The sequence below is a fragment of the Pseudorca crassidens genome, chromosome 15 (assembly GCF_039906515.1).
Source record: "Pseudorca crassidens isolate mPseCra1 chromosome 15, mPseCra1.hap1, whole genome shotgun sequence".
NCBI lineage: Eukaryota > Metazoa > Chordata > Mammalia > Artiodactyla > Delphinidae > Pseudorca > Pseudorca crassidens.
The window spans coordinates 11,734,249-11,759,160 of record NC_090310.1 but is presented as its reverse complement, the minus strand read 5'-3'; the positions used below and the strand labels follow the sequence as shown (position 1 = coordinate 11,759,160).

The window sequence follows — 24,912 nt, the reverse complement described above, 5'->3', positions numbered from 1 at the left end:
GGAATGACACAAAGAAGGCTGTACTTGCCTAGTCTCTTCCTAAGCAAGCAAAGGAAGCCAGACTAAGTTAAATCTACCCCTCCCCTCCTCAGTCACTAACAGCATAAAAAGGATCTATTCTTTGTGACCTTACAAGATAGGTACTGACTGCATACCCCCTACCCTGCAGGCTTGTTAGAAGAAATGAAGTAAGAACACAGTTCAGATCTGGAAGAAGAAATGCAAATTTAGGGTCTCACCAGCCTTAAATTCTATGCCCCACTTCTAGAAAAAAAAAAATTCTGCATTCATCTATTCATTGAACAGGTACACATTATATAAGAAAAACTGTTCTGACCCAGCTAAATGTCCCTAAACTGGTTTTGATCCTCTCCTGTCTTGGGTTTCGCCAAATTAATTCCCTTCCTGCTCTTCCAAACTTCAATTATTTGAGAGTTTTTTAATCTGATTTTTTTCCAGAACTTTCTCAAATGAACAGCTGCTATCCCATTACCAAGGTCTTTTTCCTATACCAACAAAATATTGGGTTTAATCCTAACCCTGAAAAAAGTGTTGTTTCTTGAGAAAAAAAAAGAAATAGTATGAGGCACTTTTACAAAGTTAGGCTACACTTATTATGTTAGTATATTACAGCATAGGGGTAAAATAAAATGTAAAAACTAACCCACCATCCACCCTCTGCGTGCGTGCACACACACACACACTCCCTCCATCAAAAAGTGCAATTGACCTTATGTCCAAAGCCTTTGGACATATGCCTTATGTCCAAGCCTTTGGACCTTATGTCCAAAGGCTTCCAAATTTAGCAAGTGGAACCTAAATTATTCTTTAACAGCTGCCCTCAACTCTTATTTTTCTTGGCTTGGGGACCTTATTTCTAATCCTCACATTCTCACATTCTCTCAAATCACCATTTATTTTTGACAGCATATAGAACTGTTGTATAGTTAGAATCTCTTTAACACCCTCAATGCTCCTTGAATCTCCTGGAATCATGTTGAATGCCCTGTCTTTTTTAACCCTTTTTCAATGGTGAAAGCTAGAGGAAAACACTCTCAAAAAGGATGAAAGGGTAAACATTAACTTTGTGATTCAGTTTTTAAATTTACTAATTCATGTATACCCTGCCTACTTCCAAAAAAGATCTAAAGTAGTTCATCCCAACTACTAACACAAGGCATGTGGAATCACCACACCGCCATCTTCGTCCTCATCTCCCATAAATACTCCTGGAGTGATGCTCTGCCTTGTTCGGTGAAATACTGAAATTCAGTAAGCAAAGTAATATATTTGAATTCATAACCAAGCACATTCACAGTCCTTTTTTTTTCCTGTAGACTTTCTCACCACTTAGGAACTTCTCAGATCCTAAAGCTATGCAAATTGTCTGAAGTGAAATGCTGGAACTGACCCATTTACTCCACAGTCCCATCCCAAACTTCCCAAGATAGAAAGCGAAAAATGTAACAAAAACATAGCTCCATAGTTTTCACTTGCTGTGTAACAGCAGATGAAGGGTTCTGACCTTTCTTGAATGAACACATCATACATAAGCGAGCAAAAGGCAGATAATTTGAAGCCTTTATTTTAACATCAGTGTCAACCTCCTTTCTCATCCAGCCTTCTTTGCCAGCTTGCTAAAAATCAGCAGTACAGGAAACCAGAAGGAACCAAGATAGGATAAAACTCACTCTGGCTGGAAGGCAGCTTGGTAGCATCAGAATTGGGCTGCTATCACAATGAAAGAACTATTAATGAGATCACTCACCAATATTCACCTCATGTGTGGGGTTGTTAACAATCAATGAAGGGCTGACACCAGGCAGGAAAAGGGAGCAGAAGGAAAAGTGGACTAATCATCATTATTTACATCTCACACTCCCCTTGCCACTCCTACTTAAGCAGCAGCCTCTACTCTGACTCCAAACTTCTGTGCCTGGTTTTCCAAGTTGTCTATCATCAGCCCACTCACCCTAGACTCAGAGACTATCAAGTGCCAAGATCTGGAAGGGACCATTGAAATCTTTTCCAGCATTTCCCATACTGGATTATAGATTATGAATTATAATGCCAAAAATGAAAAAGTGCCCTGTGGTCTTATAAATTAGGAAATAAGGCGCATCACTTCTCCTTCTCTAATATTCAAAACTCATATACACATTACAAAAGACTTCTAACCTGGGCAGAACAAGTCACCCATTTAATTTTGTCTAGCCCATCAAGTTCCAAAACTATCTGAGAGTAGATCGCATTTTTTTGGTCTGGAACACAACCTATGAACGTCCACAGAACTATGTTCCATTCCAGCTTGGGTACCTTTGCTCTAAAACTACTCTAAACCTCTCAACTTGTGGAAAAAGAAAATGAGGCTTTAAAGAGTGCCTTCCCAAGGTCACTCAACTAGTTAGGACAGCCAAGCCTGGAGTGTGGGTCTCCACTGGTCTCCCGACTCCCGAACAAGCACTCTTTCTTACACAATTTTGTTCTCATTTCTACCAGCACGTCCTTGCCCGCAAAACCTAATCACCCATCTTGTTTCTGTGCCTTCTTCACCATTCCCTCTTTTTAGAATGCCCACCCCCCCACACTCCCTCCGTGTCTATCCAAATCACTTCAACCTTCCAGGCCCCATATTCTCCAGGAAGCCTTCTCAAACACTTCAGCCTATCTCACTATCCCTTCTCTGAAAGCCTATTGCACTTAGTTGGTATTAGGCATTCAAGTGCCTGTTTCAAAATCATTTTATAGGTGCTGGACTTAATTTTTCAACTAAACTGCACACTCCTTCAAGACACTATATATATTTTAGATGTCTGTGCTCTTTCTAGTATCTTGCACATATCAAACACTCCATGAATATTTGCTGACTGATACAAGGAAAATGATTAATGTTTTTTAAACAACGGAATAAGTGAGATTTGACCATAGTAAATTATTATAGCCTACAAACCTGGCACGTTACAAGCACATCAAATTCTGTACAGCCTATTTACGCTACCAATGTGCGGGTAAGCCCTGAAACACATAGGAAATGAAGACCACATGAAAGTCTTCGTTTGATCCTCCACCCACCAGAAATGAGTATTCCTTCATTTTCACCAGCCTGCAAAGCTCCAACTAGCCTCCTACCTGCTAATCCCACAATTTCATCTTCGCTTCCCTTGGTCAGTTGTACAAAAGGAGGCTGCCCTAAGAACCCAGTACACAGCAGCCGAGTGAGGGGGAAAATAATGAATTTGCAAATTTTCAGTCATAGTGCTCACATGGCTTCCTAATCAAGACTACACAGAAAGAAATGCAAATAACGACAGAAAGGTAATATTATCTGGCACATCTGGGCATGCTGACAGTTACTAGAACCCCAACATTCCCATTTATACTTTGTTTGCTGGAAACCACTTTTTAATGAGGCTTGATATCTGGGGATATTCACTTGTATTCAAAGAATATTCAAATAAACAATACCATACCAAATGGTAATTCTGCTTCTCAAATGCATAATGAAAAGAACACCATGTTCAACTTTCGCCTCCTCACTTACCCTCTTATCTTCTATCATGAGGCTCTTCACAATCACATACTTGAACTTCAGGGCACAATTACTCAAGACAAGTGTCCCTGCAGAATACGAAACTACCTCTGCCAGTTTCACTGCATATAAAGTGTGGGACTTCTCAAACCCCATCCAAAGCTTTCATTTTAAATAAGAACCAACAGTACGGAAAATAAATCAACATAAAAATGTAGATTCTCATTAGACAAGTTTCTTATTTTTCCTCCAGTACTGTAAGTAAAACCACAGTTAGTATGGAACAATTGTATCAGGACATTTCATTATGAGTTAGGAGCCTCTTCTTAAAAGGGAAGTCAAAATGAGCTACTCTAGACAAAACCATAGGCGTCAAATGATGTGTCCATTAACACCCAAAGTATACACTCGACAGTTAGCTAGCTACTGCTCTGAACCCACATCAGCTTAAAAGCCAAGCTGTGCAAGCCAGTATTTCTAGTTTCTAATCAAAGTATCATACTAGCAGCAACCTTGATGACACGTGGTGACAACTGATTTCATTTCTACACACAAAAACACAGTATGTATTTAGGATAACTCTTAGAATCTCTAATAATTCTTAACATTTACAAGCACTCCTGTAACATACATTTCTGTCCAAGTTCATAGTTTAGTTGCCTGTTTCCTAATAAGCTCTCACATTTCTTAGTGATAGTTCAGTAAATCTTCCAAACTGAGTACAGTGGGACACCAGAGGTTTTATTTTAATGATCACCACACACATGTCTGACCATCCAGCATGGACACAAACGTGATAAGCAGCAAACAGTTCTACCTTTTCCCAGAGAACCAGACATACATGATGATTTTTATTCCCCACTGTGTGTTTTTAACCTCAGAAGTGTATTTACAGCTTTCCTACAAAAATTAGGATGCCTAAATGTGAACACTGACCGGATATTTGATATTAGGGAACTGTTGTTAATTAACCTAGGTGTGATAATGGTACTATCGGTTTGGGTGGGTTTTTTGTGTTTTTTTGAGTCATTACCACTTAAAAAATACATACCAATTTCTCACATCACATCTAGGAGGAGAGAATGAGTAGATGGCATAAAAATGAGACATGAGTTGGCAACTGTTGAACCTGGTGGTGGTGTATCAGTACACTGGGGACTGCTATACTGTTCTCTGTACTTCTGTATATGTTTAAATTTTCTATAAAGTTTTAAAGAAACTTTTTAAAAAGTTAGACCTTTATACCCACACAAAGATATTCAAATGATATTCAGATATGAAGGTAGTGTAATATTCAGGTAACCGAAGTAACCTGGGTTTTGAATCTAGAAAAGTAGCAGAAAAATAATCACAGCAAGGAAAGGAATGGTATTAATGGTACATTTCAAACTTGGCCTTTAAAAATTAAAAATTTTTTTTACACCCAAAAGAAACTAGAATGGGCACATTTTCTCACAAAAGCCAGATGGATAGACATATATATCACAAGCCCAGTCAAATATTTATTAAAAGTAGAACAATCAAAAACAACTGCATAAATTATATTTATCTTTACTTGGTCTTCAAAAATGTTCATGGGAATCTGGAGGCCCCTCTTGCTTACTGAGAAGGGCCACACAGCAGAGCAGGATAACCATGCAGGAAGCAAAACCACTTATAAGCAGCTCTTACAAATACTGTCCTAAACCATCCATTGATAGCAACCAAATCCTAGGCAGCGTTTTCTAATTCATGTACTAGGACACGTATTGACATTTCAATTCCTATTTTAAAGCAAAAGAGAGACAGAGAGAAAGAGGTCACACTGTACAGTACCCTCCCACCTTGGCAAAGTTGAAGCCACAGTTAGAATTATCCTAACAAGTGGTGAGCCTCAACACTCAAAAGAACTCCGTAAGATCCATTTTAGCCAATAAACCACCAGTTCTAGAACCCAAGGACAACTGATTCAATCACTAACATCAGAATCTATGGCCACCAATACCACCACCCTCCCTTCCTCCCCAGCCACTAGCCACCATCCACCACCATCACCACCAGCAGCCCAACCAAAAAGCAGTTTAAACAGAAAAGAACAACCCTAACAGGAAGGCTTCCTTTTTAAAAATATTTAAACTTGACACCCAAACACACACACAGAACCAGCCGTCTAAACCTCTAAACCTGTACAGTTACCGCATGTGAGACTTAAGCTGTCATTAACAAAGCTTACGTTTGAGCATTGCAAACAATACCATAATAACAGCAAAAACCAAAGGAAAAAGGAAAAGTTTCTTTCAGGAACCTCAAACCATCACATCAGGTGCAGAAAAGGCTAGAAACCAACTCCTATCTTGGTTTTGTTCTTAAGAAAGCCGGACCAACTCTGCAGAGTCTCAAAGCACTCTGTATGTGTGGCGTGTTGGGGGTGGAGGAGAAAAAAGGGGGTTACTTTTATACAGGTCAGTGACCCATGCCAGCACCAAATCAGATCCATCCAGGTAAAGAGAGTTTCCCTCTGACCCCTGGACAATCTCCTCCTACCGGCCCCCCATCACCACCCCCAAGGAGCCCTTTAGCTGGCAGAAAAATGTGCATTTGGAAATCAATGCTGCAGGTGCCCAAAGAATAAAGAAAGACACACAGAGATATACACACACACAAAGCCAATCAGAAAGATAAAAAAAAGAAAACTCAAAAAAAAAAGGAAAAGGAGAGGGACAATTGGGTGACAAGCCCTTCAGATACCCGCTAGGATTTTATTCTTTCCTCCCACCAGTCCTCTCTATTGTACATTTTTCTGTCCTTTAACCGAATTGCTCATGTACACACACATGTGCATATGTATGTGTACAGATAATATTACAATTAACCCTTTCTGTAATAGAGCCCTGTAAGGAATACAGAAAGATATTCCATCCTTTCCTCTCTTCCCTCCCCTCCTCCCTCCTTTCTCCCAACCAGGAGAAAACGCCCCCTTCCCCAGCTTCACCAAAAAAAAAGAAAAAAAAAAAAACAGGAAAGAAAGAAAAAAGAAATGAAAAGAAAAAAAGGGGGCAGGGGAAGGGGGGCAAAGAACCACAAAACCCCATCAGTCTCTGGTCCCGAGGACACCCAGGAATGGTCTATACAAACACACACACAGGGACATATGGCTCTGTAGAAAGCACACAGAGAACCGTCCACAGGCGCCCCAAACCCAGCAGAGACTTCCACCAGCCAAGAAGCCATGATTGGGGAGGGAGAGGAGGAAGGAGTAGGGGCAGAGCTCTCCGTGGAGGGGGGCGCATTGTTGTGATGCCTGAACCCCTTTCTTTCTGCCCATCTGCTGTGGAGGGGGTGCAGGGAGGGGGCGCAGGGGGAAGGCGAGAGGGAACGAGGAAACCTGGAGACCAGGCACGGCTTGTCGATTCCCTCCTGCTGCCCGTCTGCCCGCGCCCCCAGCTCCCCCCCCCGCAACAATAAGACCTCAGCCTAGACAGACAGACAGCCAGACCGACCGGAGCGCGGCGGGGGAGGCAGCAGAGCCGGGCGCAGCCGGCGGAGGGGGGGGTCGTGCCTATAAAGGGAAACCGGGGGAGGGGGGTCCCCCTTACCTCCAGCGCTTCAAAAGTGACAAAGCTGGTCATGGCAAATCCATCAATGATGTCCTCTTCGGCTGAGGTGGACTCTCTCCGCTTCCTCCGCGGGGGTCTGGGCCGGGACGGGGCGGAGGACGGGGGCTTCCCATTGTCTTCCTTGTCGGAGCCCGACGACGAGGCGAACGAGGGCGCCCGGGTCCGGCCGGCCCCGCCGCCGCCGGCCGCGCCGGCCCCCAGTCCGCCCCGGGAGCGCCTCTCCCGGTCTCGCTGAGACCGCGACCGCCGCTTTTTGCGGAGTCCATGGCCCCGCGTCGGGCCATCCATGGCTCTGCTTCGCCGGGGTCTCCCCGCTCGCCGCCTGCCCGCCACAGGCTCCGGCCGCGGCCGCACAAAAAAATTGACACCAATCCCTCCCTCCCCCTTCTCGGCTTCCCTCCGCCCCGAGGAGGGCGCGGGGGAGACGGCGGCCGAAAGAAGGGAGAGAGGGGAAGAAAGAGCGGAGAAAGAAAAGGGGGAAGGGGCGGAGAGAGGGAGGAGGGACGGGAGCGAGGGCGAGAGGCGAGGAGCCCAAGTGCGGGGCTGCCCACAGCACCGAGGGTCGGAGATTCCTGTGAGCAGCGCCGAGCAAAGTAATGGCTGAACACACAGGTCTCCTTTAGAGGGGAGAAAAAAAAAAAAAAAAAAAAACTCACCAAGCAGGCAATAAATCAGAATAGCGGAATGCTTTGATCAAGAGACTAGGAGGCTCCGGGGAGCCCTCCCCGCGGCCATTCTCCGCCGCGCCCCCCGCCCCCCGAAAACGCCTGCCCCCCCTCGACTCCAAATCGGGCCCGAAAAGGTCGCGGGAAAGTGGGGGCAATGAACTTCACCCGCCCCTCGCGCAGGAAAACACCCCCGACGCCTCTCACACACGCCTCAGAGAAAACTCACTCCCTGGCTCCAAAATTTTTAAGAAATGCATCCAGGGGAGGCCAAGGCTTCCAAGCGACCTGAGAGGGACGAGACCCCCCAGAGAGGGAAGCATAATAATGAAATAATTAAGAGGGGAGAGGGCGAAACTGGAAGAGGTGGAGAAGGGAGGTGGAGGAAGGGAAGGAGGATGCTGGAGCAGTTGTGGGGTTTGCTTTTCGGGCTTGGAGGGGGGAGGAGGAGGAGATGAAAGAAGAGAAGCAGCAGCCCCTGAGGCTGCCACCCACCCCCCCTCCTCAAAAAAATATTTTTTCCTGTCCCAGAGAAGAGGTCACCCTTCCTCAAAAAAGGGAGGGGGCGAGTCAGTCGACGAGGAAAGCAGAAAGAAATCTCCAGCGGGAGAGACACCGGTGTGCCGCCGCCGCCGCCTCTTCTCTTCGCCCAGCCTGAGGGAGAAGCACGGCCAGGAAGCGCCGGGAACGCCGCTCTCACCGCCGCCGCTAACGCTGCCACCGCCGCCGCCGCGAGAGCCCCGAGCCGGAGGGTGCACGGCGTGTCCCCCGGCGGCTGCAGCGGGAGCCCGGGCACGGCCCCATCCTCCGCCCGCCTGCCTCGCTCAGCTCCCGCTCCTCCCCCTCCGCGGCCGGCCCACCGCCGCCGCCGCCCGCCTCAGCCCAGCCCCGCGCCCGCCCGCGCGCGCCGCGCGCACGCGCACCTCCCTCCCCGCGCCTCGCTCGGCGCGCGCTCCCGCCCCCGCGGCCCCGGCCGGCTGGATCACGTGGCCGGCCGGGCTCCCTCCACCCCGCCCCTCCCCAGTTGTAGAGTGTGTAGAAAGCAAAAGGCTGGGGGCTGGCCACGCTCGCGAGCCCAGGGCATGCGCGCTGGGGCGGCCGGGCCTGCGCACTGGGGGAGGAGGGGGAGCCAGGAATGGGGAGCTAGGGCGGGTGGGGGCGTGGAGGGTGCAGCCCGCGTGCGGTCAGCTGCGACCCGCCAGAGTTGGCGCGCGGGAGTGTGGGAGCCGCGGAATGTTCCCGCCAGTCGCACCGGGGTCAAGTGCGGGCCGCTGTCGCCTGTCTACTCCGCGCGCCCAGCTCAGCGCCCTCCTCCGCGCCCTCCTCGGGACACTTGTCCTTGGACCCCCTACCCCAGGCCAGCTGGAGGCGCCCCGGCCGCCTTCTCCAGAGACCACCGCCCAGGGTATTTTCCTGGGGCGACCTTCGCAGCGAGGGAAGGAGGGGATTCAGAGAAGGATACCGGGGTGGAGGGGGTGGGGGTTTCCCGAGATGGGGCGCGACTGCAGGCGACAGAAAACGGAGCGGGTGTCAAAGCGCGGGCCTCTGCTCCGCTGGGGGGCACTGGGAGGCCCCACGGCAGAGTTGGAAACTTTTCTGCCACGTGGTAGCACAACGCGTGGCCGAGTGACCCCCACACCCTAATGACCTCTGAGCCCTCCTAGCCTTCGAGCGGGGGCCCTTGACAGGCGCGGGAGGCTTCGGAGCAGCGAGCGCGCGTCCGGGTGCCGAACTTGAACCTCGGCTGCAGCGGCCTAGGGCGAGGAGGCGGGGCTGGAGGGGGCGGGGACCGCCGCAGACAGAGGACCCGTTAGACACGCAAAACACAGACCCTGCCACAGAGGGCTTCCTTTATCTGGGGAGAGGGGGGTTCCCTGCTTTTCCTGTCACTGCCCCTCCTACCGCCGCGAAGTAGCTGATGCTTATAAAAAGTTGTATTAAAAGAGTTGACTGCAGCCCAGAATAGATCATCAAACGCGACCAGCCTCTCTGGGTAAAATAGCTGTACGTTTTCGGGGCACTGGGATTTCTGATACGGATCAGAAAAACGCCGACAACCCTTTCCACCAACCTGTTAGTTACCCAGGTCAGTTTATGTCCAGCTACATAAACACCATGGCACATCACCCCTTACCCCCAGTACCCTACACTTGGAAGAAAAGGAAAATGAACGGACGTTTTTTAATTGCCCACAATGAATCAGGCACCGTACTGGGCGCTTTGTACATGATTTCTCCTCTTTGAATCTAAATCTGCACGTTTTGTTAGTACAACTGGAAGAAGATAGAAAAGAAAAAGGACGTGACAACCAGACATAACTAATATTCATTCAATCATTTCTTCATTTAACAATTATTAGAGCCTGTTATGTACCAAGCACTGTGCTGGGAATACAGTGGTCCATAAAACAGAGGTCTTCCTTCTTAGATCTTAATGTTCTAGCAGGCAAACCTCACTCATCTTGCACTTACGACAATTTAATGGTTGGTCATTCCCTTAAGGCACAGTTGTTCAGTGTCCCCATTTCCAGATCCCAGGTCTGGATCTTTCTGAAGTCGAGGTAGGGAACGGGACCGGATAGGAGGATGGTGGACGCTGAGAAACAAGAGCAAAGAGGAGCAACCACTGAACCGTGAATGAGACTCAAGCTTTCTAAGTGTCCAGGGAACAAACCATTTGACCTTAGGCAAGACTGTTAAATGGTTAGTTTTCTCATCTGTAAGTCAAAGAGTTTCAATATGTTCAGAAAGTCCCTTTTCAGGTCTACCACTGGCCTTCTCAAAACACGTATTTTCAAGCAGATTGAGTGCTGTATTTCTTGAAACTAGTAACTGATAGATGGGATCCGACGCAATTTATTAGGAACAGCGTGCCACCTTCTAAAATTACCTGCCTAAGATAACTGAGCCTGCTGCCCCTGGAGCCATTAACTAAAACAGTACCTCTGTACACAGTGTAACTTCTTAGGCATTGTCCCAACAGCTGCTGAAATCTACTCTGAGGTTATCAAGCTCATTCCTACAAAAGAAAAAAAAAAAAAAAGGCAAGGTCTTTGTAATTTAAAGCAAGGATCTGGGCTTATTTTTAGTATTTTTAAGAATGTGGAACATAAATACTGATAAGTTTCAAGGAAAACTAGCAACTAATGTACTTACAGTCACTGTTCAACAACTTTGGGGGTTGGGTTGAGGAAGGTGTGAAATTGGCAAATATAATAAAAAGTATAATATTAGTGACTTTCCAGAGTAGCCCTTGGCAGTCCTGTTTTTAAAGAGTAATGTCTGATAGGAAAAAAAATGGATGGTAATGCACTGCATCCAAGAACCTTGCCTCTGGCAAGAGTAATTTGCAAATGCATTTTGGGATAATGCTTAAATGATTTTTTTTCAGGGTGCAAGCATAATGCTCACTGGAATTGGTAATGCCTTTTGGGTCAGAGTCTCAATTTTCTTCCATCAGTGAATTAAAATTGTTTGTGGATTATATTGCCCATATTTGTTTCTGATTCTCCATACTGTCTATGTTGTAAGAGCTAATGATTAACAGACACCATATAATAAGCTAAGCACTTACTATGTGCCAGGCATTGTTCTAAGATGCAGTAAAATAAATATCTCATTTAATTCTCATAAATTTTGAAAAATGTTTTATTATATCTGTTTTACAGGTAAGTAAACTGAACTGTAAGAAGTTTAAACATACTTGCCATAGCTGTTTTGTGGTAAGCTGAATTTGGCCTGAGTGACTCCAAAAGTTGTTCTCATAATTGTAATGCTGAAATGCCTTCCTCAGAATGATTCCTCAAGTAATCAAATGCTATATATATGGTACAACCACTATGGAAAACTGCAATATATCTTAAAGGTAAACATATGAAAATACTTTGGCCCAGAAATTCCTTTCCTAGGAATATACTAATATCAAATATATACCAAAAGATATCTATTAACAGCTCAGAGCAACACTATTTATAATAGCCCCCAAACTGGAAAACAATCAGAATGTTAATTGACAGTAAAGTAGATAAATGATTGGTGATATATTCATATAACGGAACACTATACATCACTAAGAATGAACAATCTGGTTTTTAAAAAGATTTATTTATTTTTGGCTGTGTTAGGTCTTCGTTGCTGTGCGCGGGCTTTCTCTGGTTGCGGCGAGTGGGGCTACTCTTCGTTACGGTGCGCGGGCTTCTCATTGCGGTGGTTTCTCTTGTTGCGGAGCACAGGCTCTAGGTGCATGCGCTTCAGTAGTTGTGGCACGCAGGCTCGTGGCTTGCGGACTCTAGAGCGCAGTTGTGGCTCGTGGACTCTAGAGCGCAGGCTCAGTAGTTGTGGCACATGGGCTTAGTTGCTCCACAGCATGTGGGATCTTCCCACCAGGGCTCGAACCCGTGTCCCCTGCATTGGCAGGTGGATTCTTAACCACTGCGCCACCAGGGAAGCCCGAACAATCTGCTTCTAAATGCAGTATTATATATGAATCTCATAAATATGATGCTAAGTAAAAGAAGTGAGACACACAAGAGTATGTATTGTACAAAAACAGGCAAAACTCTTGTGCTATCAGAAGTTAGGATAGTAGTTACCCTTGAAGGGAGCTAATGACTGGGAGGGGCCATAAATAGGGCTTCTGGAGAGTTCGTCATGTTCTGTCTCCTGAGATTGGTACTGGCTGCTCATGTGTGCTCAGTGTGTAAAACTTCATCAAATTACATTTCTCTGTATGTATATTACACTTCAACAACAAAAAAATGTAATGCTATGTGGGGGTATTGTTTGTGTACATATGAGTACCTATATAATACTTCATTTTTTTTCATGTATTGATGTCACTACCAAAATGCTCATCAACAGTAAAATGGATAAGAAAGCTCTGGTTTATTCACACAATACCATACAGTGTGACTATCCAATGGAATACTGTAAGTAAACCAAAATAAAGCATACATATCATCAGGTTTCTTACTGGGCAGAACAAAAGATAAAGCTTAAACTTGAAATGGGCAGCTTGAATGAATTCATAATTCATATCAGCAGAAGCTTAGGTGATTTCTTAGCTAAAAGTTTGTAGTTGATAAAGAGTAAAGCTAAAAAAATAATTCCAAAAAAGGTTGCTTGTTTAGTAGGGAAGACACTCAAGTGGTTCTGGAATACACAAAGGAAAAAACTTACATCTGTATTAAGGAATAAACTACTTAACCCAGGAGAGCCTCTCCAGTTGTGCAATCTTTTATTCGAATCAATGATTCATACTCAAACTACATCTTGAACATTCAACCTTGACTAGGCAGAGAATACTATTATAGCTCAACAACTGAACTAAACTCTGAGCCTTCCATGCAGTGGTAGCTATTTTGGGTATCAGATTTTCTAAATTACTAAATTTTTACATCCCTCTAAGTCTTGCACTTTGCACTCTGCCAACACAGCAATTGTTAATACATCCTTCTTCATATTACATATTGGTATATAGTGTTTGAATTTAATTTATTAGGAAAATTGATTTTTAACTCAAGGCACTAAGGTTTATGTTTTGGTCATTTATAACTTTCAGTTATGTACTTTGTGTGTGTGTCTGCCCTGAGACCAAGGTAGAAATGAGCTGGCTAATGGACCTATCTTTATGCCATTTCCAAATGAACAAATAAGGAGACTAACACATTAATGTCCCTCTCTAACATTTGTAAGTCATTTTTTATAGTAAATATTCCTGGGGAGATGTGATAGCTTGCTTTAACTGACAGGTAGCCCATCAGCAGTAACATTGTTGTAACTTTGCACTGATTATCACCTGCTGTTTTAATTTTTTTCTGCACTGGAAGTTGTTTTTCAAACTGCAGTTTTAATGTACAAAAAGAGTGGGGGAGGAAACATGTAGTTCAATTTGCTATATGTTGTGCTGCTTTTATAATATCGTACAATAATACAATCTTTCTTCATCTCTACAGGTGCCCCTGATGAATGACACATTGATTAACCCATATTCTTCAGACTCTGCCATATGGAGCCAATGAAAGATACCTGCTGGTGACCAAATGATGATCACATGAAAAGGTAGTTCTGGCAAATTTAACAAGCTAGATTTTCACAAAACCAATTAGTCTTCCTGTTCCTTCTCAGGGCAGTCCTTTCTATTGATACTTAAAGGGTCATTGACATGGTCAGGTGGGGAAATTGATGGATAATCATAAGAAAAACTGTAAATGACTTTTTTTTTTTTTTTTTTTGCCGTACGCGGGCCTCTCACTGTTGTGGCCTCTCCCATTGCGGAGCACAGGCTCTGGACGCGCAGGCTCAGCGGCCATGGCTCACAGGCCCAGCTGCTCCGCGGCATATGGGATCTTCCCGGACTGGGGCACGAACCCGTGTCCCCTGCATCAGCAGGCGGACTTTCAACCACTGCGCCACTAGGGAAGCCCCCGTAAGTGACTCTTTAATGCTACCAATGGGAGATCTCCGTATTTATTACTGATTAGAACTCTGAGGATCAATTTCTCTATTGGATTTGGTAGATGACTTGTGATGGTTCATGATTTTATTTTTATTTGAAGAGCAGTATAGATCTAAAAGGATCAGATTCAGATAACATCCTGGTTGAAGAAGTTATCAATCCTTTGGAATTACATGAAGAATATAATAAATTATAACCCAGACCTAATTATAAGCTCCTATTTATAAAGCCTAGTAAATTATTTTACATTTCAGTTCTGTTCAAGGTCTTTCACCATCTGGTCCCAGTTACAGTATTAACTTCCTTTATTCCAGCATATATATTTCTATGCATCCTAAGCTAGCTCTTACCCAGAACATTTCCATGCCTTTGCCCATTCTAGTCCATCACCCCAGAATCTCCTCTCCTGCCATCTGGACTTACTGAATGTCTACTCATTCATCGAGACCAATTTATCCATCAACACCAACTCATCCAAAAAGTTTATGCAGATTGCTACTTCCATTCAGAATCAACAGCCTCTTCTCTCCCTATGTGGCACTTTAATTTATGTATATTTCAACGTATTATTATATATTTCAAAATAATATAATGAACAATCATGTACTCTCCCAGAAGCTTAAGAAATAAAACATTTCCAAAAAACTTGAACCCTCCTATGTATCTCCTTTGGTACTGAGTCCTCCTCACTCTCCACTCCTTAGCCTACCCACCCTTCCCCACCCTCCCCATAGAGGATCATTATCTTGAATTCCATGCTTACCATCGCATGCATTTCTCTATATTTTTGCTTCATTGGAAGTATCCCTAAACAACATATAGTATTCTTTTGCATGTTTCAAAATTTACATAAATGATATCAACCTAAATCTATTCTTTTAAAACTTGTTTTTTATATTTGATGTCTTATTTGTGAGAGTTATTGGTGTTGATACATATAGTTCCTATGCATTCATTTTCACTGTCGCCTAATATTCCGGTATATGATTATTCCATAACATATTTATTTATATCTTGTCTACAGACATTTAGGTTGTTTACAGTTTTTGTTATTATAAATGCGCAGGTGCACAAAGAGACACGACCCCTTTTTCCACACTGCTGTTACAAAACTTACCACACTCTTCTATTATTTTGTTATTATATACACATCTCGTGACTTTTTCCTATCACCTGATAAACTCTAGAGGATAAGGATTGGCAGGTGCCCAATAAATGTTAACTGATTTGATAACTTATCCTTTCTGTATTTGAGTTGAGACTTTGCAGGCTCAGGCTGTTGTCTTTTAATTATAGTACAGAAGAGGACTTGAATTTTTAGATTTTCATACTTCTACTTCAGAAATCCTAAAAGGAAGGAAGCATCAAGTGAGAGTTGATTGGTCAGACTTAGTATAAAACTTGGCTCCTACCAAGCATCTGTCCTCAAAAATGAGTTGGTAGTATTTCTGTGTTCCTCAAGGCCTCTGTCAATTTTGGAACACAGTAGATGTTTCTCTACGATTATGATTACCCAGTGATCTCATTTTGCTTCAAGTGCCATTAATTATTTGGAAAGATCCTAAAAAGAGGAAACGACATTTTCATTTGTGATGAAAATTTATTGAGGTTCAGAACAAACAAACACATTGTTTCAACTATCCAAATAAAGAATATTAGCCAGTTTCTAGAATGGGCTCATATTACCAAGAATTTTCGTGAAATAGTTATTTCAATAGCAGGTTAGCTGATGAGAAACTAGCTAGCAGAAGAAAATATTTATAATTTGAACTGTTTATAAGTTGTCAATATGATTCTACCATATGTATGTTTTCCCCCAAAGTATTATTTCTTAAATTTAAAAGGGGAATATTATATAAAGATATTATTAGCATTATCATTTGTAATAGGGAAAAAAACAGGAAAACAACATAAATGTCCTGCAATAAAGGGTAATTAAGTAATATAACATGGAAATATGTTACAAGTTTATGGATTCATTAAAATTATACATATGGTTTTGTGATGATATGTTTTTGTTAATCAATGACATAGAACTGTACATACCTTGTGACTACAATTGCTTTTTTAATTATTAAATTATATATTGTCTATATAAAGTTTAGAAGGAACAAAACTACATATATAGTTGATTTATTTTAGTGGCAATATGGATGGAAATTTATTTTTAAATTGCTTTTCTATATGTTAAATTTATAATAATAAATAAAACTGTGTAAGTATAATATTTCTTTTTGAGTGAGATGTGTGTACTAGCATGACTGACTGTCCTGGTTTGCTTGGAACCAAAGGGTTTCCCTAGATAGAAGACATTCACTGCTAAAACTGGGACCTGCGCAACTGGGATGGTTGTTCACTCTATAATGTGTCTTTGATTGGTAGGAGAAGATGGGAGGAAATTGTCATTTTACTTCAATTTTCAGGAAATAAACTAGATACTAGTTTGGTCACTGACCAGAAATTATTACAATTTAACACTCTACTCTTCCATACTGTGGCTAATCTTGGAAAATTGCACACAAAGTCTTAAAGAGACAACTTTCCACTAATTACATATTCACCTGGTATCCATTTCAACAAATGAAATTACTCTCAGCATATGTTAATTTACGTAATTACTGAAATACCAAAATCAGATTAACCACTGTGGCTCAAAGAAAAAAAGAAATCATGGCTCCAGAAAATTGCAGAAGTGTTTTTTAAAACAAGTGCTTTAAAACGTTGTTCAACTTGTACATAGTTTTAAAGAAAGCTAATAAAACATGGCTATTTCGTTATTCACTCATGAGACGATTCTGAGTTCTTAACAGTATATTTTGGCTGTATTGCAGCTTAAAAGTAAGTCGTCCTAATATCCTGCACTTTGTTGGTTGTTCTTGTAATCTCCATTGTGCGTGCTTTAGTGGCATAGCACTCCTGTTGGAAGACAAATTATATCCACTACTATTATCTATTTTCATAATTAACAATTACGCAGTTATTCTAGAAGCCCAGCAGCAACAACAATGACATCTTTGTACTTGCAAAAAGCAAGTACTTTTCAAATTCCTGGCTCTTTTTCCCTAAAACACTGACATCATAGTAAAACACTGTTCTCCCTGCTTTGGGTTCGAATCATCTGATAAATAGAGAAATCTGAAGATAATGAAAGAGGACATATGCTGGTATAATTTTGCAAGGCAAAAAAGTCTTTTCTCAGACTTCTTAATTTCTGTTGCTTGAATACATGAAATCTATTGTTTCATGGTTTTACTTCCTCATTTCCTATGCCAGATTATTATTGCCACTTAAAATGAAATCTTGGGCACAGTTCACCTTCCATGCTCTTGGTTCCAGTTACTGTACTATTATTAGAATACCTTTGCTTTCCAGGATCTTATTTCCAGAAGCTCATTAACATTCTTGATCATCATCATGACTATTATTATTATTTATTTTTGCTCTTTTGTACAGAATGAGTTCTCTTTATAGCAAAATTTGTTCGATTCAGTTTGTTCTCCCTATCATTAATAACTAGTACTACACATTAGTATAGAATTCTGCTTTTGTTGAAAATTAACTCCAATAAATCAAAGAAACATAAAAAAACAAATATGGACATATTGTGGTACGATCCTTCAAGATAAAAACAGAGGTGTGCTCAGATTCTTTGTTACTCTTGCTTGATCACATGGAATCAAGCACTTCACCACATGCAAAATCTACTGCAAACTTTTGCTTCTCCTATATTATTAATTTCTAATTGCATTTCCCATTAATAATACCTTAATCTTATCTAACAGAAATATAGTGATATTACAACCAAAAATATAACAGGGCAGGAATAAGGGAAAAAAGGAAAAAGAAAGAAGAAGGGAAGTTGTAACTCACCATAAAAAAAGCCACACAGAGATTTTATGCATTATCATATTGTATGTACCCATTACTGTCAAAGCTCTAGGTCTTATACCGTAGAGAAATTGCAAAGACAGAAACAGTAAAGTGTGTTCTGCTCAACACCCAACAAAAGTTAACTTTTCTTGGATTCCCCACATTAGGCATCCCAACCTTAGCTAACAGCATGTCAAAGTTTCTCTACCTCAGTACCTTCATCACACACACACACACACACACACACACACACACACACACACGCCCAGGCTTATCTCTGGTCAAGTCCATTCTCTTTCTTCCATTCTGCCAGAAATCTGTTGATTATCCCAATTCACCTTTGTAGTGGACAATCAAAACATAATAACCTTACAGTCACCGTTGATGATGGATGCCAAAACCTTTGAGAAACAGGATATCCACAAAGTCTCAGTGTCATTCCTGAGATCACTTACTAATTATATGGGGAAATAGAATTTTAACTTTGCAAACATTTGGTGGCTACCACCTCAACCAAGTGATCACATCCTGCAGCACCAAGTATGATATCACACACCTATGGTGTCATGCACTGAGGGCACAACAGTACTTACACACTATTCCTTCCAAAAATATTTAACTTGAAACTGATCATTAGGACACAGCTAGACAAATCTAACGTGAGGGACATTCTGCAAAATGACTGGCCTGAACACTTCAAAAATGTCAGTATTGGGAATTACCTGGTAGGGCACGGGTTCAATCTCTGGTCTGGGAACTAAGATTCCACAAGCATGTGTCACGGCTCAAAAAAAAAAAAAGTCAATATCACGAAAAGCAAGCAAACAAAAAAGGCCGAGGAATTGTTATCAATAGAACAAGGGAGAGTAAAGAGAGGGACAATTGAATGCAACAGATGATCCTTGATTGGATGCTAGACTACAAAATATCAATAAACTACATAGGACACTATTGGGATGATTGGGGAAATTTGAATACAGAGTCTATTTTAGATAATAGTATTGATTCATTGTTAAATTTCTCAGGGAACTATCTTGTGGTTATGTAGGAGAATGTCCTTTTTCTTAGAAGATGTATGCTACAGTATTTAGGGATGAAGTGTCATGATGTCTACAATAAATTCTCAAATGGTTCAGCAATGCCTATATATCCAAGAAGGGAGTAGAGAAAGAGAAAAAGAAAAAGGAAGCAAATGTGGCAAAATGTTAACAATTGGTAAATCTAAGTGAAGGGTATATGGCTCTTTACTGAATATTCCTGCAGCCTTTCTGAAGGTTTGAAATGTTGTAAAGTAAAAAGCTGGGGGAAACATATTAAGCCAAAACCTTGCGTTTTTAGGAAAAAGAAATCCAGAAGTTAATATATTATAGCAAAATGCTTTTCTTCATGCCTACAAGAAACCACAAAGGACTCCAAATGTGTTGGCCCAGGTGTGACTGTAAAATGAGGAAGGATTAGCCCAGCGGGCTAGTAGGACGTTGCTCTATAGACTACATTGCTTTGTACACTTGTTTCAGGAGATGTATTTGTTATACATATATATAACATTCCATTTTATATATAATTATATATTATATATCATTAGAGATGCTATAGTCAAATATACCCAATTTGCAAGTAAACAGAGGCCCAGAGAGGGATTGTACCTTGGCCAGTGTCACACAGCAACATAGTGATAGAGTTGGACTTAGAACCCAGGAGTCCTGTGTTTTATTTACTATCTTAAGCTTCCTCATTTAGTTATTTCCACAAAATAAACAGCAACAACAACAGTCAGTTTAGAATTTCTCAAACAATTTCAGTTTAAGAAAAAGTTTGTATTTCTTTTGTGAATGAGAACTGCCCAATCCTTCTTTTTCTACCAACCCTCTGTGAAAGTGAGACTACAGAGCAGAAATTTACATGGATCCAAAACCTTAAGCATGTAAGATTTTTGGAAACTAACTAAAGACAAACCTACAACAGGAAATTATTATTGCCAGAAAGCAAAGTTTGAGGCCATATGTTTCCTTACATAAATGTGACAGGACAGAAATACAGGTTAACCTAAGGCAACTGGAGAGGAATGATTCTTTGTTTTCAAAGGTTTGAATGAATTTTTTATTACAGTTTTTGAGATGTGGTTTAACTATTTAGTGGATTTTAAAATTATTAGAGGGACTTCCCTAGTGGCACAGTGGTTAAGACTCTGCCCTCCCAATGCAGGGGGCCCTGGTTTGATCCCTGGTCAGGGAACTAGATCCGACATGCATGCCACAGCTAAGAGTTCGCATGCCACAACGAAGGAGCTCACGTGCCGCAACTAAGGAGCCAGCGAACCGCAACTAAGACCCAGCGCAACCAAATAAATAAATATTTTTTAAATAAATAGAATTATTAGAAATTTAGTTAAATTCTGGTTAAAAACCTTTTTCTACCACTCCGCTTAATATAGCCTATGATGTTTTTATTTCAAGCTCCACAAGTTTTCTTGAGTTACAAATGTTCTTTAAGTATTCCCACTGTAGTTTCTAACTTGAAGAAAAAATACCCAGGAGTCAATTTCTGTTGTTATTGTTGTTGTTGCTATCGATTCCATATTGAAACACAAATATTGCACCCCTTTAAAACCCCTGTTGCATGCATGTCTGTCATTGGCAAGAAGATGCAGGACCACAGGGAAAGGGTGCCAGTGGCATTATGCCCATGAACAAGTGGGAGCCAATATCCCCTCTATTTTTCTACCAATCCTCTGTGAAAATGAGACTACAGAGCAGAAGAAAGGACAATAACAACATTATAGCCCAAGTGACCTTTAAAGCAAGTAAACCCTATTATTTGAATGGAGTAATGGATTGGCCTGAGCATTATTAGTCACTCTGGATATGACAGAAGTACACTTTCTGTTACAGCATCAGAGTAATAATAACCTTTTCAGCATTTCATTTGTCTCGAGCAAGCAAAAGGGAGGAGATGTACAATAATAAGAATGCTGTCTTCTGTAAAACTTTTCTCAGAAATATGGCATATTAGAAAATGGAATCTGACATAAATTAATTTGATTTGTTATACAGCCTTATTCCTCCTATCCCTTCAGGTTGCTTCTGTTTTGCACACAGTGTGTGACGTGCCTTAGAAACCTTTTCTTGCTCTTGGTAATGAAAATCCTGGCTTTTCCCCCTTGAGGTATTATGACCATCTTCTCTGTAAAATATGAACATATTTGATATGTGAACAGTGTATGTATTTCTTTGTTTCCTTCCTTAAGTAGTATCCTAGCATAACTTAATTGTTCCTAGCTGAAATGATGAAACTTAACATTTAGGCATAAAGTACCATGTACGGAAAGATCTTCCACCTGGAGCCAATCTATAAATTCTTACTCTTTCTGGGGAAAAAAAGTTATTTAGGCATATGTATGGCCTTAGAATCCCAAGGCCAAGAAAAAAGACTTTCTTGGCTATATTCAAAATAATTTTATTCACCCTCAGCTAGGCAAACCTAGAGAAAGATTAGGAGATAAGTTGCCCACATTTATCATCATACATTCAATCAATACACTCACTAGACATTTCCCCTGACACTCTATTAAACCAACCCCCTCTACGAGGAAGATAAAACTCTAAATAGAAAATAAGTAGACAGTGATGAACAGCAATATTATCCTTGCCTACAATTTAAGTTCCTAAGACTTTGGTAAACTTTTGAATCCTCTCTGCTCTGGACATAAAACTGCATTTTCTTGTTCTCTGGGGAATATAATTTGGATAACTTGCTCTCTCACTGGAGTTTTATATTATAGGGCAGAAGAATGACTCCTATACTTACAGAATGAGTAGCAATGGCCTAGGATTGCCATAAATATTGGCAATATGACCCTACAAAATAAGGAACCAGGTTGCAGCTGAGGTCCATCTTCTTGATTTCAGGGCACTGACCTGGATATGCATGGGTAAATTTGAGGGTCCTTACTTTAAGGGAAGTGTATTAATCAGGGTTCTCCAGAGAAACAGAACCAACAGGAGAACCAATGCAAATCTATAGCCAGTTCTGCTAACCAAAAGTGGCCCACCAGATGCTCAAATTCATATGCATATAGGAAAAGAGATTTATTAGAAGGAATTGGCTCATGCAATCATGGAGGCTTAGAAGTCCCACAATCTCCCATTTATAAGCTCGAGACCCAGGAAAGCCAGTGGTGTGGTTCCAGTCTGAGTCTGAAGGCCCGAGAACCAGGAGAACCAATGGTATAAATTCTAGTCCAAGTCTGAAGGACCAAGAACCAGAGGGCTAATGGTTTTAAGTTCCAGTTCGAGTCTGAAGGCCTGAGAACCAAGAGCTCCAAGGATATAAGTCCCAGTCAAAGAGCAGAAGGCTAATGTCTCAGCTCAGTAGTCAGGCCCTCAATGGATTAAATGATGCCCATCCACACTGGGGAGAGCCATCTGCTTTACTCAGTCTACTGACTCAAATGCTAATCTCATCTAGAAACGACCTCACAGACACACCCAGAAATAATCTTTAGCCAAATATCTGGGCACCCCATATCCCAGTCAAAATAACACGTAAAACTGACCACCACAGTTAGGAAACTAATATGTACTGACATCTACTAATGTGCCAGGCACTGTTCTCTGTGCTTTAACATATGTAATTGATCCCACATAACTGAAAGCTTCAGGAAGGTATGGACCATGTCTCTTGCTGAGCATTACATTCCTAGCATTCAACATAGTTCATAAGCTCACGGTGAATATTTACCAAATGAAGAGGTGAATGAAAGGACCTCATGGAATTCTCAAAACAACCCTGCCAAGCAGAAAAGGTAGAGCATATCCTCATTTTACAGATGAAGAAACTGGGGCTCAGTGAGTTTGAGAAGATTGTATTTCATTAGAGCTTAGAAATGCTGTCTAGTTATCTAAGCATCTTACCAAATAACGAGGGTAAAGCACAATTCTTATTGCCTAATAAAAAACATTTTAAACACTAGAACAAGCTCATGAAATCTAACATCCCGACTTTTGTTCAATAAGCTGACACCATCCCCACCCCCAACTCAGAACACTCTCTCTCTGGATGGGGTGAGAGAATAGCTTTCTGTTTTTAAGCAAAAGACTGAAGACACTTTATCAATTTACTCACACAATGACATCAGATGTGAGGATCATGTATGACATCTTTGAAGAAGTTGACTGTACTATATGACAGTGTTGTGTTTACCCCAACACTTTTGAATGAGATAGCAGCTATCACTGATACCATTTTACAGATAAGGAAAACACAACCAACGAGCTATTAAGTAATTTAAAGCAGTGAGTAGAATCTGGAATTCTTCAATCCCAGTCTTTCTGCCACATCATAAATAACCTGCTAGTATTGGGTTGGCCCAAAGGTCGTTCGGGTTTTCCATAGCATCTTACAAAAATCCGAACGAACTTTGTGGCCAGCCCGATATATCTCCGTAGAAGTCTCGACTGAGCCTAAATGACTGTGGAATTATTTTTGTCTGACTCACACAGTGTTATTAAAAAATTACAAATTAAAACTCAAGAGATATCCTATACTAATCTGAATTTCTGACTACTTTTAAAAACCCCAAAGATCTGGTAATGCCAAGTGGACTACTATGACAACACCGTCTTCCTTTTACAACACTTTTACATTGTGGTAAAATATATGTAACAAGAAATTGACCATTTTAACCATTTTTAAGTGTAATTCAGTGACATTAAGTACATTCACAATGTTGTGTAATTGTCACCACTATCCATTTCCGGAACTTTTTCATCATCCCAAATGGAAACTCTGTACCCATTAAACAATTATTCCTCATTCCCTCTCTTTCCCACAGTCCCTGATAACCTCTCTTCTACTTTCACTCTCTACGAATTTGCCTATTTTAGGTACCTCATGTAAGTGGAATCATACATACTTACCTTATGTGTCTGACTTATTTGACTTAGCACAATGTTTTCAGGGTTTATCCATGTTATAACGTGTATCAGAATTTCATTCGTTTTTAAGACAAAAATATCCCATTGGATGTATATACCACATTTTGTTTATCCATTTACCTGTTGATAGACACTTAGGTTGTTTCCATTTTTTGGTTACTGGGAACAGTACTGCTATGAACATTGGTTACAAGTATCCGAGTCTCTGCTTTCAGTTCTTTTGGTATATTTCTAGAGGTGGAGTTGCTCAATCATATGGTAACTCTTTGTATTCCAGTAGGGAATATTGGTGGAACTATTTTAAATTCTCTAATGTCTAAAAACGTCTTTATTCTATCCTCACATTTGATTGGTAGTTTACCTGGGAACAAAATTCTGGGTTGCAAATCATTTCCCTTCTGGATATTGAGGCATTGCTTCATTTGCTCTAAGCTTCCAATTTCATTATGGAGAAGTCTGATGCCATTGGGATTTCCAACCCATTATATAGGATCTGGTTTTCCTCCCTGTAACGTATTTTTTAGGCTTTTTTTTTTTTTTTAAAGATTTTTTTGGTGATGGTACATGCTACCCACAGTGTCTCTGTTTTATTTTATTTATTTATTTTTGGCCGCACTGTGCAGCATGCGGGAATCCTAGTTCCCTGACGAGGGATCAAACCCATGCCCCCTGCACTGGCAGCGCGGCGTCTTAACCACTGGACCGCCAGGGAAGTCCCTTTTTAGGCTTTTTAAAATATATATATATTTAAGAACAGTTTCAGGTTTACAGCAAAATTAAGGGGAAGGTACAGAGATTTCCCATATACCTCCTGTGCTTACACATGCATAGCCTCCCCGGTTATCAACATCCCCACAAGA

General features: G+C 41.5%; 1 protein-coding gene and 1 long non-coding RNA gene across 6 annotated transcripts in view; one reads left to right on the top strand and one right to left on the bottom strand.

Annotated features, from left to right (window-relative positions):
* AUTS2 (activator of transcription and developmental regulator AUTS2) overlaps window positions 1-8,639 on the bottom strand; it is a 1,117,705-nt gene extending 1,109,066 nt beyond the window's left edge. For 2 of the 4 annotated variants that reach the window (XM_067705962.1, XM_067705963.1), the window contains exon 1: window positions 7,105-8,637. In XM_067705962.1, the coding sequence (XP_067562063.1) occupies window positions 7,105-7,413 (309 nt within the window). In that variant the 5' untranslated portion in view covers window positions 7,414-8,637. Of the gene's footprint in view, window positions 1-7,104 lie in introns of all 4 variants that reach the window. The other 2 variants (XM_067705960.1, XM_067705961.1) reach the window with 2 other exon arrangements.
* A 319-nt stretch (window positions 8,640-8,958) lies between these two features.
* On the top strand, window positions 8,959-16,395 carry LOC137206831 (uncharacterized). 2 transcript variants are annotated; one of them, XR_010934844.1, is made up of 3 exons: window positions 8,959-9,195; window positions 13,744-13,849; window positions 14,073-16,395. It is a non-coding gene; the product is annotated as an uncharacterized lncRNA (long non-coding RNA). The 2 variants fall into 2 exon arrangements; XR_010934845.1 differs by lacking the exon at window positions 8,959-9,195 and adding an exon at window positions 9,209-9,876.
* The last annotated feature ends 8,517 nt before the right edge of the window (window positions 16,396-24,912 follow it).